The following is a 17,500-nucleotide window of genomic DNA, read 5'->3' as shown; positions in this document are numbered from 1 at the left end:
TCCGCCCCTGACAGTTACTAATTGCAATACCTGATACATAAAAAATATGACATCTGACACCTTTCATTTCATTGTAGCACCTTGCACTGCCCTGCTAGTGTTCCTCAATGTGTTTTCTTTTCTTTTCAAATGTCTATTGCTCTTGTGTGTTTCTGCTCTCTTATGCTATGTCACGTGTTGCTTTTCCTATGTTACATGTATGTCCTGTGGAGCCTCCCGGCCTGAGAGTCTACTTGTGCAAACGGGCTGACAATAAACATCTTGAATCTTGAATACAGACATTGTACCATTAGGCTACTTCAATCATTGAGTTCAATGGCACTGAATCATAGCGCAAGCTACGTTACAATGTTCCGGACCTTTGCTTGAGGAAATTTTCTCTAACTGGACCTCTTTGAATTTTAATTGAGTGCCCCTGGTGTAAAACATTACAAGCAACGAGGTTACACTACTTTGATTACAACACAGATAGCACAATAGCCTACTAATCTCCAACTGATTACATTTTCAAAGCAATCTCACTGCACCTGATTGAAGGTCATATACCTTATTGAGGAAGGCAACAGTCACAATGCTGCCTCTCACAAACCAGGAAGTCAAATGATGGCATGTTAGCCGAGTTAGTGAGACAGGCCGAAGGTTAACGTGTGATACATTATAATAACACTGACACTCCACCTTGAAGTGTACAGCCATGACTGCATTATGGAGGAGTGTGAACAAACAAAGAGCACGTGGAGCTTCAGTCAGATACCTCAGGGTACCACTTATGACTCATTTCCACCACATATAACAGCACAGTACGGCTCTACTCTTACCTGGCCTTACTCGTCTCGACCTAATATAGATGTAACCCAGTTGAAAAAGTGTTTTGGGTTAATAAGTTATTTTGGGTACAGTTGTACGTTTGAAATAATATATTCATGTTGCCAAAATAACAGTTGTATTATATTGCACTATGTTGAAATGGTTGAAATATTCATTGTTATCAAAATATGTATCATAAAAGTTTGTTTACTTACCTATGAAGAAGAATGGCCAATCCGGAGCAAGGTTGATGGTTCAGTGGAACGGAAGGAGGAAGTGATCGAGAGGGAGACAGAGAAAAAAGAACAAGATGAGATGATGGTGAATTGCTAGTAGCCAGATGTAAAATAAACTTTTAGAAAACGTAACATACGTTTTTCCTCCTACAGTCAGTTTACCAGTTTAGTGACCTATTAATCGGTAGAGTAAACTGTAAGTGAGACTGGCGGATAGGCTATATAGTAAACTTCGGCTAGAGGTTAACTACTGAGAGTTATTCTCAATGCACTGTTAGCAAGGTAGTTGGCTAAGCTAGCTAGTAAGCTACAGACGTCTATCAGCGTGGAGCGCTCTGTTAACCCAGCAGACCGCCAGTCCGAATAATGGAAGTTAACGTTCGGAGTGGCAGCATGTCGGAAAGGCAGAGGAACCCCCAGTGGATCATCACGGACAGTCGGACACACCAGATAGCGGTTGAGCCACCTGTGGATGCTCAAACTTCCTCTGGCAACGTTGGATTTCGTGCTGCTGACCAAGCAGCTACCAGAAGCAAGGCCTCTAATCTAGTTATGTAAACCAAGAAGCAAGCCTTTCCTCTCGCCTGTATCATAGCCACCTGCCGACCGTTCGCGGCGCGCACCTCTTGGAACTGTGCCAAACTCCCAGACGCTGAAACCTGGAACTGTGCCAATTCGCGGACTGAGTGAGTAAGGGAGGTTAGAAGCGTAACCCTAGTTCTAGAAATGTTTTCCCTTGAGCTCTAAGGAGTGAAGAGGATGTTTTTCTTTGGATTAACTCATTTTATTTCGGGTTTATACAGTAGTGCCTGCTTAGTATTACACAGAGTGCATCTAGGTGTGTGTGTGTGGGCCCATAAATAGTAATATTTGAGTTTTGAAGTAACATTTGGTTTGGTAAAGTGTTTTTCACTTGAATCTATTATTGAATAGTGATATGCCATTTATGTTAACACGTTGAGTTGAGTGCCATGGACGAGATATCTCGTCTTACATAATCCAACCGTTGAGTGCCATAGACGAGATATCTCGTCTTACAGCTTTTTCAGTGGTTTCCACTAGCTGGCGCCCTTGGGCAATATGTGAATGTGGATCCGACCTCTCCCGCTGCCCCGGAAGTACTCTAACAAAGATTTCTATATAAGGAAGGCGGGCTCCTTTGATCGGCGTGGGTAGTAGGTAAGTTTGAGATACAGAGCGAGACAGCATTACATAGCGATTTATACATAGAGAATTTCAGCAATTTAGCGTCAGATTTAGAGCGAGTTGGTTAGCGTAGTTGATTTAGTTTGTTAGTTGTTAGTACAGTAGTAGTGTTTAGTATAGTCTTTATAGTAGACTTAGTTTAGATACTTAGTTAGCGGGTAGTTACAGTTAGTGTTCATTGTAGTTAGCTTAGCACATTTAGCGTTAGCGTCAGTTCATTTTAGTATTTAGCCTTTATTCTAGTTCAGTTTATTCTAGTTCAGTTTGATCGAGTTGGTAGCCGGTAGATTAGCCTTATTTCAGTTCAGTTTGATCTAGTCGTAGCAGTAGTTGTTTTATTTCAGTTTAGTTGGGAGCGGGTGGCGTGTTTGTGCCATGCCGGCCAAACGCAAGCGGTCTTCGGCGGCTGCACGCAAGCGATCGGCCGATCAGAGATCACTGCTGGATTTCTTTTCCGTCCGAAACGAGCTTGTGCCGGAGACCGATTCCGAGGTCTCGGATGATGAACGGGGTGAGCCTCTGCATGTCGCGGCTGCGGCTGCAGGGCTCACGACTGAGTCCGAGTCGAGTGACCTCACGTCTTCTCCAGACGCGGAGGATTCTGAGGAGGAGTGGGCCCCGTCGAGGAGCGAAGCTCCAGAGAGCAGTGGTAAGACGATGTTTGAGATGACTTGTGTAACTTGTGGAAATGTAATTACTATGACTATACAAAAGCCAGCAGTCAGTCAATTCATTTTACTTTATTTCAGACTCTGAACAGTCTGAAGATGAGCCTGTAGCAGCCAGCTGTAGCGGTACTGGTGCTACAGCCTCTGGTGCCAGGAAAATGGGTAAGAGCACACTTCAGAATCAGGTTTATTTTCACATCACAGGTTCCAGCCAGCATTCAGTACCACACATATAAAAAACACTATTTTATGGTAATTATGTATTTCTATAATTTGCAGATTGTGGCAGTGGAGCTGGAAGTGGGAAACGGCCTGCAGGTCCAGGCTGGAGTGACGTTGACTGGGAGCCAACCCACATCCCCTTCACAGCAGAACCGGGTCCTCATAGTGGTGGTGCTGCTGCTAAACCAGTTGACTTCTTCCAGCTCTTCCTGGACGATGAGCTGCTCCAGGCCATTGTAGTCCAAACTAACTTGTATGCACACCAGTGCATCAGTCAGGTCAGTGAGGCTCTGCCACATTCAAGGCTTGGGAGGTGGAAGGACACTACAGTGGCAGAACTCAAGAGCTTCTTGGGACTATACTTCCTCACTGGGATCGTCCAGAAGCCTAAACTGGCCATGTACTGGTCCACAAATGAACTGACTGCTACCCCCCACTTCAACAAAACCATGTCTCGCAACCGCTTTCAACTGCTAACACGATTCCTCCATTTCAGTAACAATTTTGATGTTGATGGTGCAGACAAGTTGTTCAAGGTCCGGCCAGTTTTGAATGACCTGTTAGAAAAGTTCAGAGCCATGTTCACACCGAGTCAAAACATCAGTATTGATGAGGGGATGCTCCTGTGGCGTGGGCGGTTGGCCTTCAAAGTGTACAACCCACAGAAACCCATAAAGTATGGGATAAAGTCCTACATCCTCTGTGACTCCCAGACAGGTTACTGCTACAGCATGAAGCCGTACTGTGGTGAGCGGTCCACCCTAGGCAAGACGGTGGAGTTCCTCCTCGGGGACTTGGCAGGGCAGGGGTACCATTTATACATGGACAACTACTACAACTCTGTTGGAATGTGTGCACAGCTGCTGGAGTGTCAGACACATGTCTGTGGCACTCTGAGGAAGAACAGGGGCGAGCCACCTGCTACCATGGTCACCAACCACACCGTGAAGCTGGGGGAAACGGTCATGCGCCACAATGGTGGCACCATGGTTCTGGCCTGGCGAGATAAAAGAATCGTGAAAATGGTTTCCACTCTGCACGACGACACGATGGAGACGGTGCAGGTCAGGCAGAAAGGCAGCAGAGAGAGGGTCCCACACACAAAACCCAAGTGTGTTGTAGACTACAACAAGTACATGAATGGGGTCGACAGATTGGACCAGAACATCGCCTACTATCCGTTTGCCAGGAAGACATCCAGGTGGCCCTTCAAATTTGTCATGTACATGTTTCAGATCTCTTTTTATAACGCCTTTGTTCTGTACAAAGCTAAATACCCAGCTAAACGCCAGAGAAAGTGTGAAACATTGCTGGATTTCATCCTGAGTGTTGTCGGTGCATGGACCAGACCTGTGGTGGGGGGTGGCGGGGAGGAGGTGGGGGCTGGCGGGGAGGAGGTGGGGGCTGGCGGGGAGGAGGTGGGGGGTGGCGGGGAGGAGGTGGGGGCGGGGGGGCGGGGAGGAGGTGGGGGCGGGGGGCAGTGACCAACCTGCAACCATGCCCCGGCGACCATACCTAGACCCTCAATGCAGGCTGGAGGTCAATCTAGCGGGCCATGTAATGGTCCTCATACCAGCCACACCCAAAAAAGATGCCCCAACGAGGAGGTGTAGCGTTTGTGCAAGGAAAGATCTTAGAAGAGAGACACGCTACATGTGTGTCAAATGTAGGGTCTCATTACACAGGGGTAGCTGCTATGAGGAGTACCACTCAGACAAGAACCTTGCTCAGCGGCGCTGGCGCTGAGTAGGCATGGGTCGTAAAAAAAAAAAACCTGCCAGGGATTGTTTTTGCTCTTTGTTTGATTGTTTGCTAGCTAGCAGGAATACATAAAAAGTACCTGCCGATTTTCATGTAACTTTGTGGATGGGTGTAACATGGGCCAAGGAAGTACCCATTACATTTTGGAGCAGTTCTGGATTCGGTGTACGAGCCCAAACCGGTTTGATCACTAACCGAAAAAACCTATAAAAAAAAAAAACCTATAAAAAAAAAAAAAAGCTGAGTGACCTGTGGTCTGCTCTTGTTTTGTATTTATTTTGACATTTATTTATTTTATTATTGTATTATTCCTCCATTATTGAAAACAACTATTGTTCAGATGTCTGATGTCTCACTGATGCCAAAAATAAATGGTTAAAGTGACTGTTCTGCCTGTTTGATTGAATTTCACAAAACTGCATTTTTCTCAGCTTTCCTTCTCAGACGCTGAAACCATGCTGTATTCAACGGCTAATATCTACATAACTACTAACTCTACAAACTAACTCTTTTAGACAGAGAAAGCACACATTCTATTAGTTATTTTTAGATGATTGGTGTTCACGAAGTCTTAACAGAAAAGAATCCTCGGCTCTTGTAAAATGAGCCAGAATCGTCAAAAAAAACCCTGGCACAACTTACCTACAGCATTGAAAAAACGGCTGGCACTCAATGTGTTAATACAATAGGAGGTGTTGTGGAAACTTACCTGAACTTACCTGTTTACCTGAAAAAAAATAGAAACTCAAATTGTTTGGAAACTCAAATATTCAATATCTATTTTGTTTTACATTTCTATCCAACAAATCACTAAATGATTACCGTCCTGTGGCCCTTACCTCTCTGACTATGAACACTTTTGAGAGGATATTTAGAAATGAGATCCTTATTATAACCAAAGATAAACTAGATCCCTTACAATTTGCCTACAGAGTGGAGAAGGGGTGGAGGATGCCACCACCAACCTCCTTAATTTGTCAAACACCAGAAGGGAGTCAAAACCATGCTAGGTTGCAGCAAGATTTTTTTTTACAAAAACATCAACAAAGAGAAGCAGAGGACACACCACCATCATAGGCTAAAAAACAGACCAGACAATCAATTCAAAACACCACAAAAACACGAGAACCCATACGAAAGACCATTAGTGAATAGAGAGTAGTGTTGTCACGGTTTTCGGTACTTCGGTACTTAGTTGGTACTACATTGTTTTCGGTACTTTGGTACCTGTTTTTGCATGGTACCGAGGGTATCGATTTTTTTTTTTTTTTTTTTTTTTATTCAATAAACAATAGCCTACTTGAGGGCTACATGCCACTGGTGTTGCACTGTCTGCACTCACTGCCATACAGAGTTGAATGTAAGCAGAAGCACATTGTTTTGTTTTAAAGTTGAAGGCTACATGCCATGTTGAAGAAATATCAGTCTGTTTTTTTTACCGTGGTACCGAAATTGGTACCGAGTACCGTGGAAATTCACTAGTACCGGTACCGACTACTGAATTATTGGTACCGTGACATCACTAATAGAGAGGCAAAGTTATCGCTTACTTCCTGCTTCAGCACTGTACCAGAGATTTGCATCCGTAATTTATTTTCCCATAGACATTTCGTAAAATGCTTATAATGTTTTTTTTACTTGTTCAAACCAAACGGTTCAGATATATTTAGAAACAGGAGAGACCACATAACATTTAACTCGGACCAAAACGTATTTTTTTTTTAAAGAAAATATTTTTTCGATGTAGTTTTTAAAGTTTTGGTCAGAGTGAAATGTTCTATGGTCTCTCCTGATTCTACATATAGCTGAGCCATTTGGTTTGACCAAGTAAAACTATTTTTTATAAGCATTTTACGAAATGTCTATGGGAAGATAAGAATCTCTGGTACAGTGCTGAAGCAGGAAGTAGGCGGTCACTTTGCCTCTCATGGACTTCCATGGTATTTGCTGTAATCCATGTGCTTCACATAGCAGTTAGCAGTGCTCTCTTGTCGCATGGCGCCATATTCTATATTTATGATAATAATGGTTTAATGGCCTAATGGTTTTTTAATGGGAAGTGTGTGTGTGTGTGTGTGGCTTGGAGGAGTAATTGATTACGGTGATGTCGCTCAGGGCCTGCCGAGCGTGTCTAGATCGACACAGGCGTAATTACAGCTTCTCGCCACCGTGGGAAGCTGACACGGAACACGGGAAGCTGACACGGAACACGGGAAGCTGACACGGAACACGGGAAGGTGGCGCGTGGCGCGTGGTGTCGGAGCGACGCCTATGAGTTCACACTGGGGCCTACACATGACAACACAGCATTTATCACGTATTTACACGCATCAAGCCAGTTGCTGTGAAATGTAAATGCGAGAGACAAGTAAGCGCCATGCAGAAGTGATAATTAAGTGACTCAAAGATTCTCTAAGTAGAACATAAAAACAGTGTGAGAAAGTGGGTAATGCCCTGTATGCACTTTGTCACTTAAGTCTGGAATTACATCCATGTCCGACAATGTTCTGAACCTATCTCGTGCTTTATATACTCTTCGGGATAAGCATACCATGATGCATTGTTCCAGTATAGACTCGTCCCTCTCTAATAGCTGCAGCGATAGTTCACACATCAGTAAAAAAAAAAAACATAGACCTGAATGCACATAATGCTACTTTGTTGAATACATAGAGTCTGGGGTCACCAGACTACACACATGTGCGCACAAACAGTGGGTACTCACAGGACTTTCTTGTTCTCCTTCCTGCGCACGGTAAGGCCAAAGCCAAAGGCTTGGTTGGTGATCTCCAGCACGTTGCTGATGGGGCCAGAGGAGTGAGAGTTGGGGATGTTGACATGCTCATGGGGGACCTCAAACCTCTTGTTGTGGGCATCAAAGATCTGAGGGCAGGAAACAACCTTTCAGGGACTGTGTTGATGAACATGCTCTGATAAAACTGCTTAAGAAACCAACTTTGTGGAACATTGTTCAGTGAACTGGTCTTACATGTGTCTATATGTTGGTGTTTGCATCTGTGTGTGTGTGTGTGTGTGTGTGTGTGTGTGTGTGTGTGTGTGTGTGTGTGTGTGCGCGCGTGCGCGTGCGTTTGTGCGTGCGTGTTGTGTGTGCCTGTACCTTAAATTGGAGTCGATTGTGTGACTGCAATTTTGCATAAAATGTTAGTTCTTCACTATCATTCCCAAATAGAGAAGGGGAGTCCTTTCGCTTCAGATGGGCCCTAATTTCTGCAACCAAAACACATGGCAATAACAGAAGGGAAAAGTTGAAATACAACAATAATCCTCATTTGGGTCTTTTTTTTAACCACAGAGGAGCCACCTATAGAAAAGCATGTGGTACTTCTGTGGTCTTTGCCCTTTTAGTCAAAATCGTGGAGACAAGGGAGCAGAGATTCTAGTCTGTTATTTCTTCAAAGTGACACTTTTAAGAGCTGCTCCACTGACTGTGGGAAACTGATTCTATGGCCACTGTGATGGATTCTCTGGCTTTGCGGATATATCTTTCTGGCTCCACATAATTAGAGTTCTGACTCTAGATTTTAGATTTTGGAGGAAATTTATGAAAATTAATTTAATTTAGATTTAACGCAAAGTGATATTCAGGAGGCAAATCATCACATTGCCCTGTTCACCCCATGCTCTGAAACAACATTGAATGAATGAGACAATACTGTAACTTCTGGAGAATACACAAGTCATGCATGCAGCCATACTATAGTTTTTTCATTATCAGTCAACATAAGCACATTAAATGAAAAATAGCAAAAGGAGAAAATCATAGTCTCTAGATTCTAGAAGGATGACTTCAATGACCTGGAACAATTGTGATTTTCAAATTCTCTTTTATAGTGATAATCTCAAATATTTTCGTTTGGTTCTCTTTGCTGACACCTAGTGGTGTTGCATAATGTGACATTGTGAAGTGTGTTCGGTAACCACCCACAATGCTAGCAGAGACCGGGCTTACTTCACAAAAGAGTTGTGAGAGTGAAGCGTGAAGAGCGAGTCTATTGCGTTAGCTCTGCCCACGCTCTGCATAAATGCTGCAATACTGAAAAGGCAAAGGCTTCCATCAATGGGCCATAGGCTCAATCACCATTGTGTTAACTCTGTCTGCGATAGATAATCTGTATAAGTCACTATCTATTTTACATGAAAATCTTTGAGATTAGAACTTTAAGGACTGCACAATAAATTCAAACTGGGATATAGAGTTTCCATAACCCGGATGAATTCCCAGGTCATCTGCTACTGTATGATCAAAGTATGCAATATAACACTGTAATGTGCTGACAGAGCCTAAAGCTTAATTTATACTTATTAGAAAGTGTCGCTGAGCACATGGTCGCAGACGAAAAATAAAGTGTCGCTCATGGTGTTGCATTTATACTTCAGAGGACGTTCGCCTTGGTTCAACGGTCACGTGACACTCGAACGCTATAAGCAGCTGCAGACAGCCAAAGAGAGGGAACGAAATGCACAGTGAAACCACCTCGGAGGCAAGATGTAACATACTTGGCTGCAGCCGCATATAAACACCACACAACTCACCTCCTCTCTCTCTGGGAACAACAAGGAAGTCAAGCGCGTGCCGTCTATATAGCCAATCAGACTTGCGCGATGACGTAGTCAGCGACACTAGACATTTCACTAGGTAGCAGACACTGCTCGCCGACACTTGAAAGTGTCGACTCAAGTCCTCATTTCTGTCGGCGACCGTTTCAAAAGTGTCGGCAGACGAAGCATAAATTGGGCTTAAGTCCTCTGAGGCAATCTGGGGACCCATCGGTTAAACCAAAAAAAACGATTGTTTTCTCTAACCTGTGGGGGCAGCCCCGTTTCAATGTGGTGCAACAGGAACTCAAGAGGCGCAGTCGGCAGCGGAAGAAAATCCCTTTCCGCTCCCTGCAAGCTCTGCCATTGGCTCCAACCGACCGGCTCTGCCCATTAATTTATTTTCCGCTCCCTGCGTGTCGCTCTCAAATCCGTCCCTCGCTATGAAACAACAATAACAACTCTAGCTCGTTGCTAGTAGCAAGTAGCAACTTGCTATACGCTGAAAATGGTAAGTGTTGTCAACACACCGGTCACGTTCACTTCATTTTGATCAGGTAAAGTGCAGCATGCGTGCGAGCGCCGTTAGACCCCTTTTGACGGAGCCTGCCGGCAGATTTTCGATGCAAGTCGAAAGTCTGTCTCGAGAGATTACCTCTGAGGTAATTTTAGGCAATTTATAACCATGGCTGAATACATTTCAAATGTTTGAATAAAATTGCATTTCTATAAGAAGGAGTGCTTTCATGTTTATGTTGGTAAAAGTGACTGTTGAATAACATCAAGCCCATCTCAAGTACTGTAAACCAAGATAAATTATTTAAATGTTTTTGATAATGTTCCTCTCAAATAAAGTATGTTCCAATTTCCAATGTACCATATTCACCAAAAACTTGCTATATCTACAATAAAGTTTGTAATATTTCAAGAATGCGATTGCAAATATTGCTCAATATTGCACAAGATAACACGGCCCGTGTTATCTTGTTTGAAGATGTACATTGTTGGTAAACTTTTTCAGTACACTTGTACATTCCTTCTGCATTAAATTGTGATCCTAAATAGCAAGAAGCTCCCTTTTTTCTCTTTATTATTCTACTTGGCCTGCTGAGCTTTCTTGTCCCACTTTTTTGTATTCTCTCACGTCTATATAGCAGACATGTCTATATAGCAGACATGTCTATATAGCAGACATGTCTATATAGCATGTCCTATTTCAAAGGAAACCATATCTTAGGTAGAGTATGGGAATAATGAAAAAGGAAATATATTGGGAAAATAATGACAGTTATTTTAGACCTTTTCTCTCTTACTCTATACCAGGCAGGCAGACAGCCTGCCAGACAGACAGACAGACAGACAATAGATAGTAGTCACAGCGTCAGAGAAAGGAGTGAGAGATGTACCAGTACTGCCGGTGGTCTCTACAGACTCCACTGTGTATCCATGGTTGCTTGAGAAGTAACACCAGGGAACGTTGATCTCATCAGTGGCATTCCAGCAACACCCACGCTGCTGGCATTTTTGCTGTAGATGGATGGATGGATGGATGTTATGGTCATTATCACCCTCGCCACCCTCGCCCTAATCCGGGCCCGTATCCTACTCCCTCCCTCCACCCTAGACCCTACCTCTACTCTACCTCCCCTGTACCCTTCCACCTCTCCTTCTCTGTTCTCTCCTCCTCTCTGTCCTCTCCCCTCTCTCACATTCCCACTGCTCTCCTTCCCCTGCGCCCTCCCACCTCTCCTTCTCTGTTCTCTCCTCCTCTCTGCCCTCTCCTCCCTCTCACATTCCCCCTGCTCTCCCTCCCCTGCACCCTCTCCTTCTCTGTTCTCTCCTCCTCCACATTTCCCATTTCTCCCCACCCTCGCCCTAATCCGGGCCCGTATCCTACTCCCTCCCCTCCCCCAACCCTAGACCCTACCCCTACCCTGGCTCTCCCTCCCCTGCACCCTCATCTCTCCTCCTCTGTTCTCTCCTCCTCCACATTTCCTATTTTCTCCCCACCTCCCCCCTCTCCTCCCTCTCCCTCCCTCCTCCACTCTCCTGCTTTCTTCAAATGTTCAAATGTTATCTTTATTCTGTATATTCTTGTTACTGTGTGTTAGCTAGAATCAGCTAGACATATTTTCTGTGAAGCCCTCTGAGACATGCTTGTGAATTAGGGCTATATAAATAAACTTGACTTGACTTGACTTGACTATCACCATTATTGTCATCACCGCTATGACCACTAGAATTTCTATATTGTTTTGAATGTACAGTATTATACACTGATGCTTGATTCTCTATGCTGATCTCAATGAATCCATTAAACCCAATTCATTAAATTGAGGCAATTAAACACAGGAGAGCTGTCTGCAAAGGCTTAAACTAACATAATTCATAGGCTATATACTGCACAAAATTACAAAGCCATATCATCATTCTCTTACATTCTCTCTAACAGTATCCTTTTGCTTTGGCACATGTTGCTACTGCTCTGCTGTGTTGACACTGCTAACAGGAGGCTATCATCTTTAATCTGTTGAAATCATCCTTCCTGTAGAAAAGCCCCTCTCTCATACCAACTGGTGAGACCATACACATTGGAACACCCACGGGCCGGATTCGAACCGGTGACCTAATGATCTGATGTCATAGACTGGACCACCGTCATCGGTGATCTCACTCAACTGTGAGGTCATCGATGATGTCACTGGAGCAACTGTGAGGTCATCTATGATGTCACTGCAAGTGTGAGGTCATCGATGGTTCTCTGCGACTGCTAAGTACTTGATCGGCTGCCTTACCCTCAGGCGGATTGCCCCAATAAAAGCTTTCACCTCTGGCCGTTTCTTCAGAGAAAAACTGATATTTCCCCACAAATTGTACACTGTTACTGTTGTTTCATGGTTCAAACAATTATACTGTTAAAAAAGAGAGAATTAATAATAGTAATAGTAATTATACTGTTACTTGGTTCAGGATCACATTGGCCTCTATCTTCCGACAGGCGCTATCCCTAAATAGCGCTTTGCCCACTGTTTGCGCATGCCTTAAGGCAGATAGCGTTCCGCCTTGCGCCGTCCGCCAGGTGTTCTGCCGAGTTTTGCTCCCCCGCCGAGCAGCAAAAAAAAACATCCCCACCTCACGGGAGCTACTTGTAATGATTTATACAGAAATGTAACTGATTCAAAGTGATATAATTGTCTGGTAGACGTGACCTCCCTGATTTCTAAGTTAAAACAGCCCATATGTTGGGGATGCAATTCTCGGCGGGCATGCGTAAACGTTCACGGCACCTGTCGCAAGCGCAAATTAGAGCTGTGCCAATTCTGCCAAAAACCATCTGCGCCCCAAAATGCCTGCGCAAACAGGATTTGGGCGGTCTTAACTACCAGAATTATTCACAGGCGTGGCCAGGCAAGGCTGGGCATTACGTCAATCAAAACCAATCAGATTCCCGTCTCGCAATGGTTGTTTGCGCGAGGTTGCCTCGCCTAGGCATGCAATATGCTGTAATTCTCTCCATGCGTAATAGTGTACTCACTCGTGCGAGGACAGAGGGAGCTTATTGACAGATCGTCTGTGATGCCAATGACCCTTCGGGTTATGAAGGTAAATAGCCTATGTCCATTGTCCCACAAGTGTTCTCAATTAATTTCCCTCTTTGCGATGTGATAAAAGTTTCTCAGTGAGTTATAGTTGATTGCCTCACTGAATTAGTAGAGTAGAGAATCTTTATTTATCCCCCTTGGGGCAATTCATATGCAGCATAACAAAAATGTAATTTAAAAACATAGACATGAAACAGTAAAAAGTAGGGATGTCTTAAAACATAGTACATTTAAAAGGACTCGAAACCATGTAAATTAAAACAGAAAAGGGGGCATGAAGTAGGCTACTATTCGATTCAACAGTTCAGACAGCGAATAGCCTCAGGAACAAAAGAATGGCTGTATCTGTTCCTGCAACAGCGGGGCATCCTATACCTGCGCCCAGAAGGAAGGAGGGAAAACTCAGGGTAAAGAGGGTGCTGTGGGTCACGCAGGACACCCTGAGCCTTCTTAAGAACCCTCTTCTTATATAGAAGACAGAGGTCATTCAAGTTACAGCCGGTGATTTTGGAGCTCGTCCTGACAATTTTCTTTAGCATGTTCTTGTTTGTCAAGTTTAGGTTCCCAAACCAAGAAATAAATGCAAAGGTGAGGACTGACTCAATACAAGATGAATAGAACATTTTCAAAAGTGACTTGTCTACGTTAAAACTTCTTAGCTTCCTTAAAAAGAACAAGCGCTGATGGCTTTTCTTTAGAATTGCCTTCACATTAGGCTCAAAACTCAGTTTGTCGTCCAGAATTGTCCCCAGATATTTGTACTGGCTGACCACTTCTACCTGTTTCCCATTTATAAGGGTAGGTGATGGGGGGACGGGAGCCTGTCTGCGAAAGTCGATTGACATTTCTTTTGTTTTTGACACATTAGAATTATCTCGCTAATACCCAATTTTAGCAGCATAATTTGATGTCTTGGCGTGGCAAGGCTTAATGACATATCCAAAAGGAATTCCACTTTCCACTCCGCAAATACCTCTCTGCGCTGGGAGCGCAGCCGTAATCTCCGTGCAGAGCGCCCAGCACAGAGAGGTATTTGCGCGTAAGAGGTCCTTTTCAAAGCTCTTAGCACAAAGTAATTGCGCGCTGCTGACGATAGGGTAACGCCATCTATCCCATATTTTAGCGCTGAAACGCCTGCTTTGGCATGGGGCAGCCAATGCCCAGTACAATTATCACAGGCATGCGCTTGTGTCCGCCCCCAATTTGCATTGCGCACGGAGTTAAACGAGCGCAAACGCAAAATTAGAGCTTTTGGGAAGATAGAGGCCATTGTCTGTAGCAGTGCAGACCTTTTTTTTTTTGCACAAGTTGCACTATAACACTTGGGTTGGAAGCAGTTGCAGTATGCAAATTCAGAAACAGCACATAGTCTATTTTACTTATAAAAAAATAAAAATAAATATTAGATTAAAAACATTGAGAGATTGAAGATTAATTTGTTTCTTTCCTGACTTTTAAAAGGTGTGACAGGGGCAAACAGACACATTTGCCCCTCCTAATTTCCAAGGGGAGGCTTATCTGCATAAATTGCCTAATGATGTTCACACTAACAAGGGTAACAAAACATCATCATCATCATCATCAGCATCATCATCATCATCATCATCAATAACACATGAACACATGCATTGTCACAATGAGTTGTAAGAAGAATGGAAACACACTGTACCATTGAGGCTCCAGCTTCAGGGTAGCAGTCCAATCTTTCAATCCCGATGCTGGGGCACTGAGGAACTACTACTGGAGTTTCTGTAGGAAGAGTTTCTGTAAGGAAAAAGACTCCGTAGTCAGTAGTCTGTATCCATGCTGTATCAATCAGTAGTCTGTATCCATGCTGTATCAATCAGTAGTCTGTATCCATGCTGTATCAATCAGTAGTCTGTATCCATTCAGAGAGAAGTGCTTATCAGGAAAAGTAGGCTTTCATTCTAGACAGTCTTCAATGACAGTTTGACCCTTAGGCCGTGCCAAACTCATCCGTTGCGTCTGTCCATCTCCGTTCATTCTTCATTCATTTCAATTCATTTTCAATGAGAGCTGTCCGTTGTCCCAATGACGCATCCATCTCTGGCAGATTTCTATACATTCTTTTCTGGACGTGCGTTTAGCAAATCAGAGATCTTTCTTGTTCTTGTTGAATGGCATGGTGGCCATGGCAACCAATATGAAAAATGCCAGCGGCTGGTTTCTTGAACTATGGATCACGAGCCAAAATTGGTCATTTGGCTGTTTAAAATGAGTCCCATGTGACAAGATGGGATGTTCTCATGAGCCTGGGTCTCAGGGTAAGGCTCTATTACAGGAATATCACACCACGTGCTGGGCAGGCTGAAAAAGCTTAGGTATATGAATGAATAGGCCTGTACTTATGGGACAGATTATGAAAACCTTGTGGATGCATCATGCAGTTCATGTTGAGTTCAAGGGGGTCATTCTGATGGTGTGGAGCTGAAGAGATGTCTTACTTATACTGTACTTTAGACTTATACTGTACTTTAGGCTGAATGTTCTGTGATAAGCCCATTATTCCTGTGTCCTCCCAGTCTTTGGCCAAGGGTGGTAAGCAAAGGGCGAGGGAGTGTGTGTGTGTGTGTGTGTGTGTGTGTGTGTGTGTGTGTGTGTGTGTGTGTGTGTGTGTGTGTGTGTGTGTGTGTGTGTGTGTGTGTGTGTGTGTGTGTGTGTGTGTGTGTGTGTGTACCTACCATCTTTGATGGTCCCAGGTTCTCCTATGACAAAGAGAACTACAAGAGTGATGGCTACCACTGACATCAACAGGAACATGAGCATCATGGTGACCTCCAAACCCGAGAACCTCCTCTTCGCCATCTAACACACACACACACACACACCCACACCCACACACACACACACACACACACACACACACACACACACACACACACACTATGATTACAAAGGCCAACATCATTAACACCCACTAAATGACACAAAGTTCACAAAAGGCAAGGTCCCAAAGACTTCCTGCTTAATGAGGCCCATTGGCAGGACACACACTAACACACTGTCTCACTCACACTCACACACACACACACACACACACACACACTCGCGCGCGTGTGTGTGTGCCCGCACACATGCACACACACACAGGGATGCGTGCGCTCACACACACACGCACGCACACACACACACACACAGACACTTCCCTTACAAATACCCTTGGACCTGGACAAAGATTTCTAAAGGTGAGACAAGGAAGTGAGGGAGAAAACCATATGGAGAAAGGGAGAGAGTGAGACTTAGAGAGAGAGAGAGAGAGAGTCACTGCCAGCGAGACCAAGCCTTTACAATCACACCCATCATATCACTCAGGCTTCCCTCCAATGTACTGATGGAGACAAAAAACAAGGTCAATGTGAGCGTGTGTGTGTGTGTGTGTGTGTGTGTGTGTGTGTGTGTGTGTGTGTGTGTGTGTGTGTGTGTGCAGGTGTGTGAGCACGCACACATCTCTTCTTGTGCATATGTGTCTGTTTGGCTGAATGAGAGGCTTATAGCCATCCTGTTTAATGTGCTGTGAAGAGCAGGCGAGGGCAAAGAGAGAGACACAGCCAAACACAGGCCCCCATGTGTTTATCACCTGCACAACATACACAAGCACTGCTAACACACACACACACACACACACACACACACACACACGTGTGTGTGTGTGTGTGTGTGTGTGTGTGCTCGATTCCATATCGCATACGCAGCTTGGCCTCTGCGCGGCCTCGCCCGCCCTATTGGCATGCACAGCGCAACTTCGCAACCCAGATGACATCACAGATGATGTCATAGACATTGTGACACCATCAGTGATGTCACAATTGCCCGAGTGTAACCAAAAATCACAATATCATGGCCAATAGGGTTGTGCGATGTCATCAAAATACCCATCGTGATTGTTTTACAGTGAAACATCGTGTTGGACGATGGCATCGTCATTGACGGGTGGGGGTGGGGGGAATAATTAATTATTTATTAAGTTGCTGCAATTCCATTTGGCTAGCCGCTGCAATGCGTTCATGTTAACAACAGGACAGCTGAGCTCTACATGATACCAGCGGGCTTGGATAGGCTATTAGCCTCTGCTCTGTGCTACAGCACACAACCAGGCGACTGAAGTGTGCAGTGGCTGTCACAATCAGCAATTTGAACGGCTCCAAACAAATAACGTTAACATTACAGATCCTCACCAACAACGTGTGTGTGTTGAATTTAACTAGCTGGCAGAAAACTGGCTGAATTACTGGCTGATATAACGTTAGATTCGCGTGGGCTATTGAACCTAATGTAATGAGAGGGAGTTTAGGAGAAATGGCTAGAGAAACGCAGCTGCTGTATCTATGGAGCGACTCCAACTTTCACTTTGGAAACAGGCAAGTTAAATTCACAGTTGAAGACTTGTACTCACTTTGGGTTGAAAACAGGAAAGAACGTG

The 17,500-nt window shown here is 44.3% G+C and overlaps 1 protein-coding gene across 1 annotated transcript in view; it reads right to left on the bottom strand.

Annotated features, from left to right (window-relative positions):
* The window catches only part of si (sucrase-isomaltase), a gene marked incomplete at both ends in the record, with an annotated part of 121,478 nt that extends 105,593 nt beyond the window's left edge, over positions 1 to 15,885 (bottom strand). The window contains 5 exons of the mRNA XM_083636621.1: positions 7,626 to 7,783; positions 8,019 to 8,128; positions 10,864 to 10,984; positions 14,729 to 14,808; positions 15,762 to 15,885. Coding sequence (XP_083492747.1) covers positions 7,626 to 7,783; positions 8,019 to 8,128; positions 10,864 to 10,984; positions 14,729 to 14,808; positions 15,762 to 15,885 — 593 coding nt within the window. The remainder of the gene's footprint in view (positions 1 to 7,625; positions 7,784 to 8,018; positions 8,129 to 10,863; positions 10,985 to 14,728; positions 14,809 to 15,761) is intronic.
* Between the last annotated feature and the right edge of the window lie 1,615 nt (positions 15,886 to 17,500).

The sequence above is a fragment of the Poromitra crassiceps genome, assembly GCF_964638095.1.
Source record: "Poromitra crassiceps genome assembly, chromosome: 5".
Taxonomy (NCBI): Eukaryota; Metazoa; Chordata; class Actinopteri; order Beryciformes; family Melamphaidae; genus Poromitra; species Poromitra crassiceps.
The sequence above is the reverse complement of the archived record's forward strand: the minus strand, read 5'-3'. Positions and strand labels throughout refer to the sequence as shown.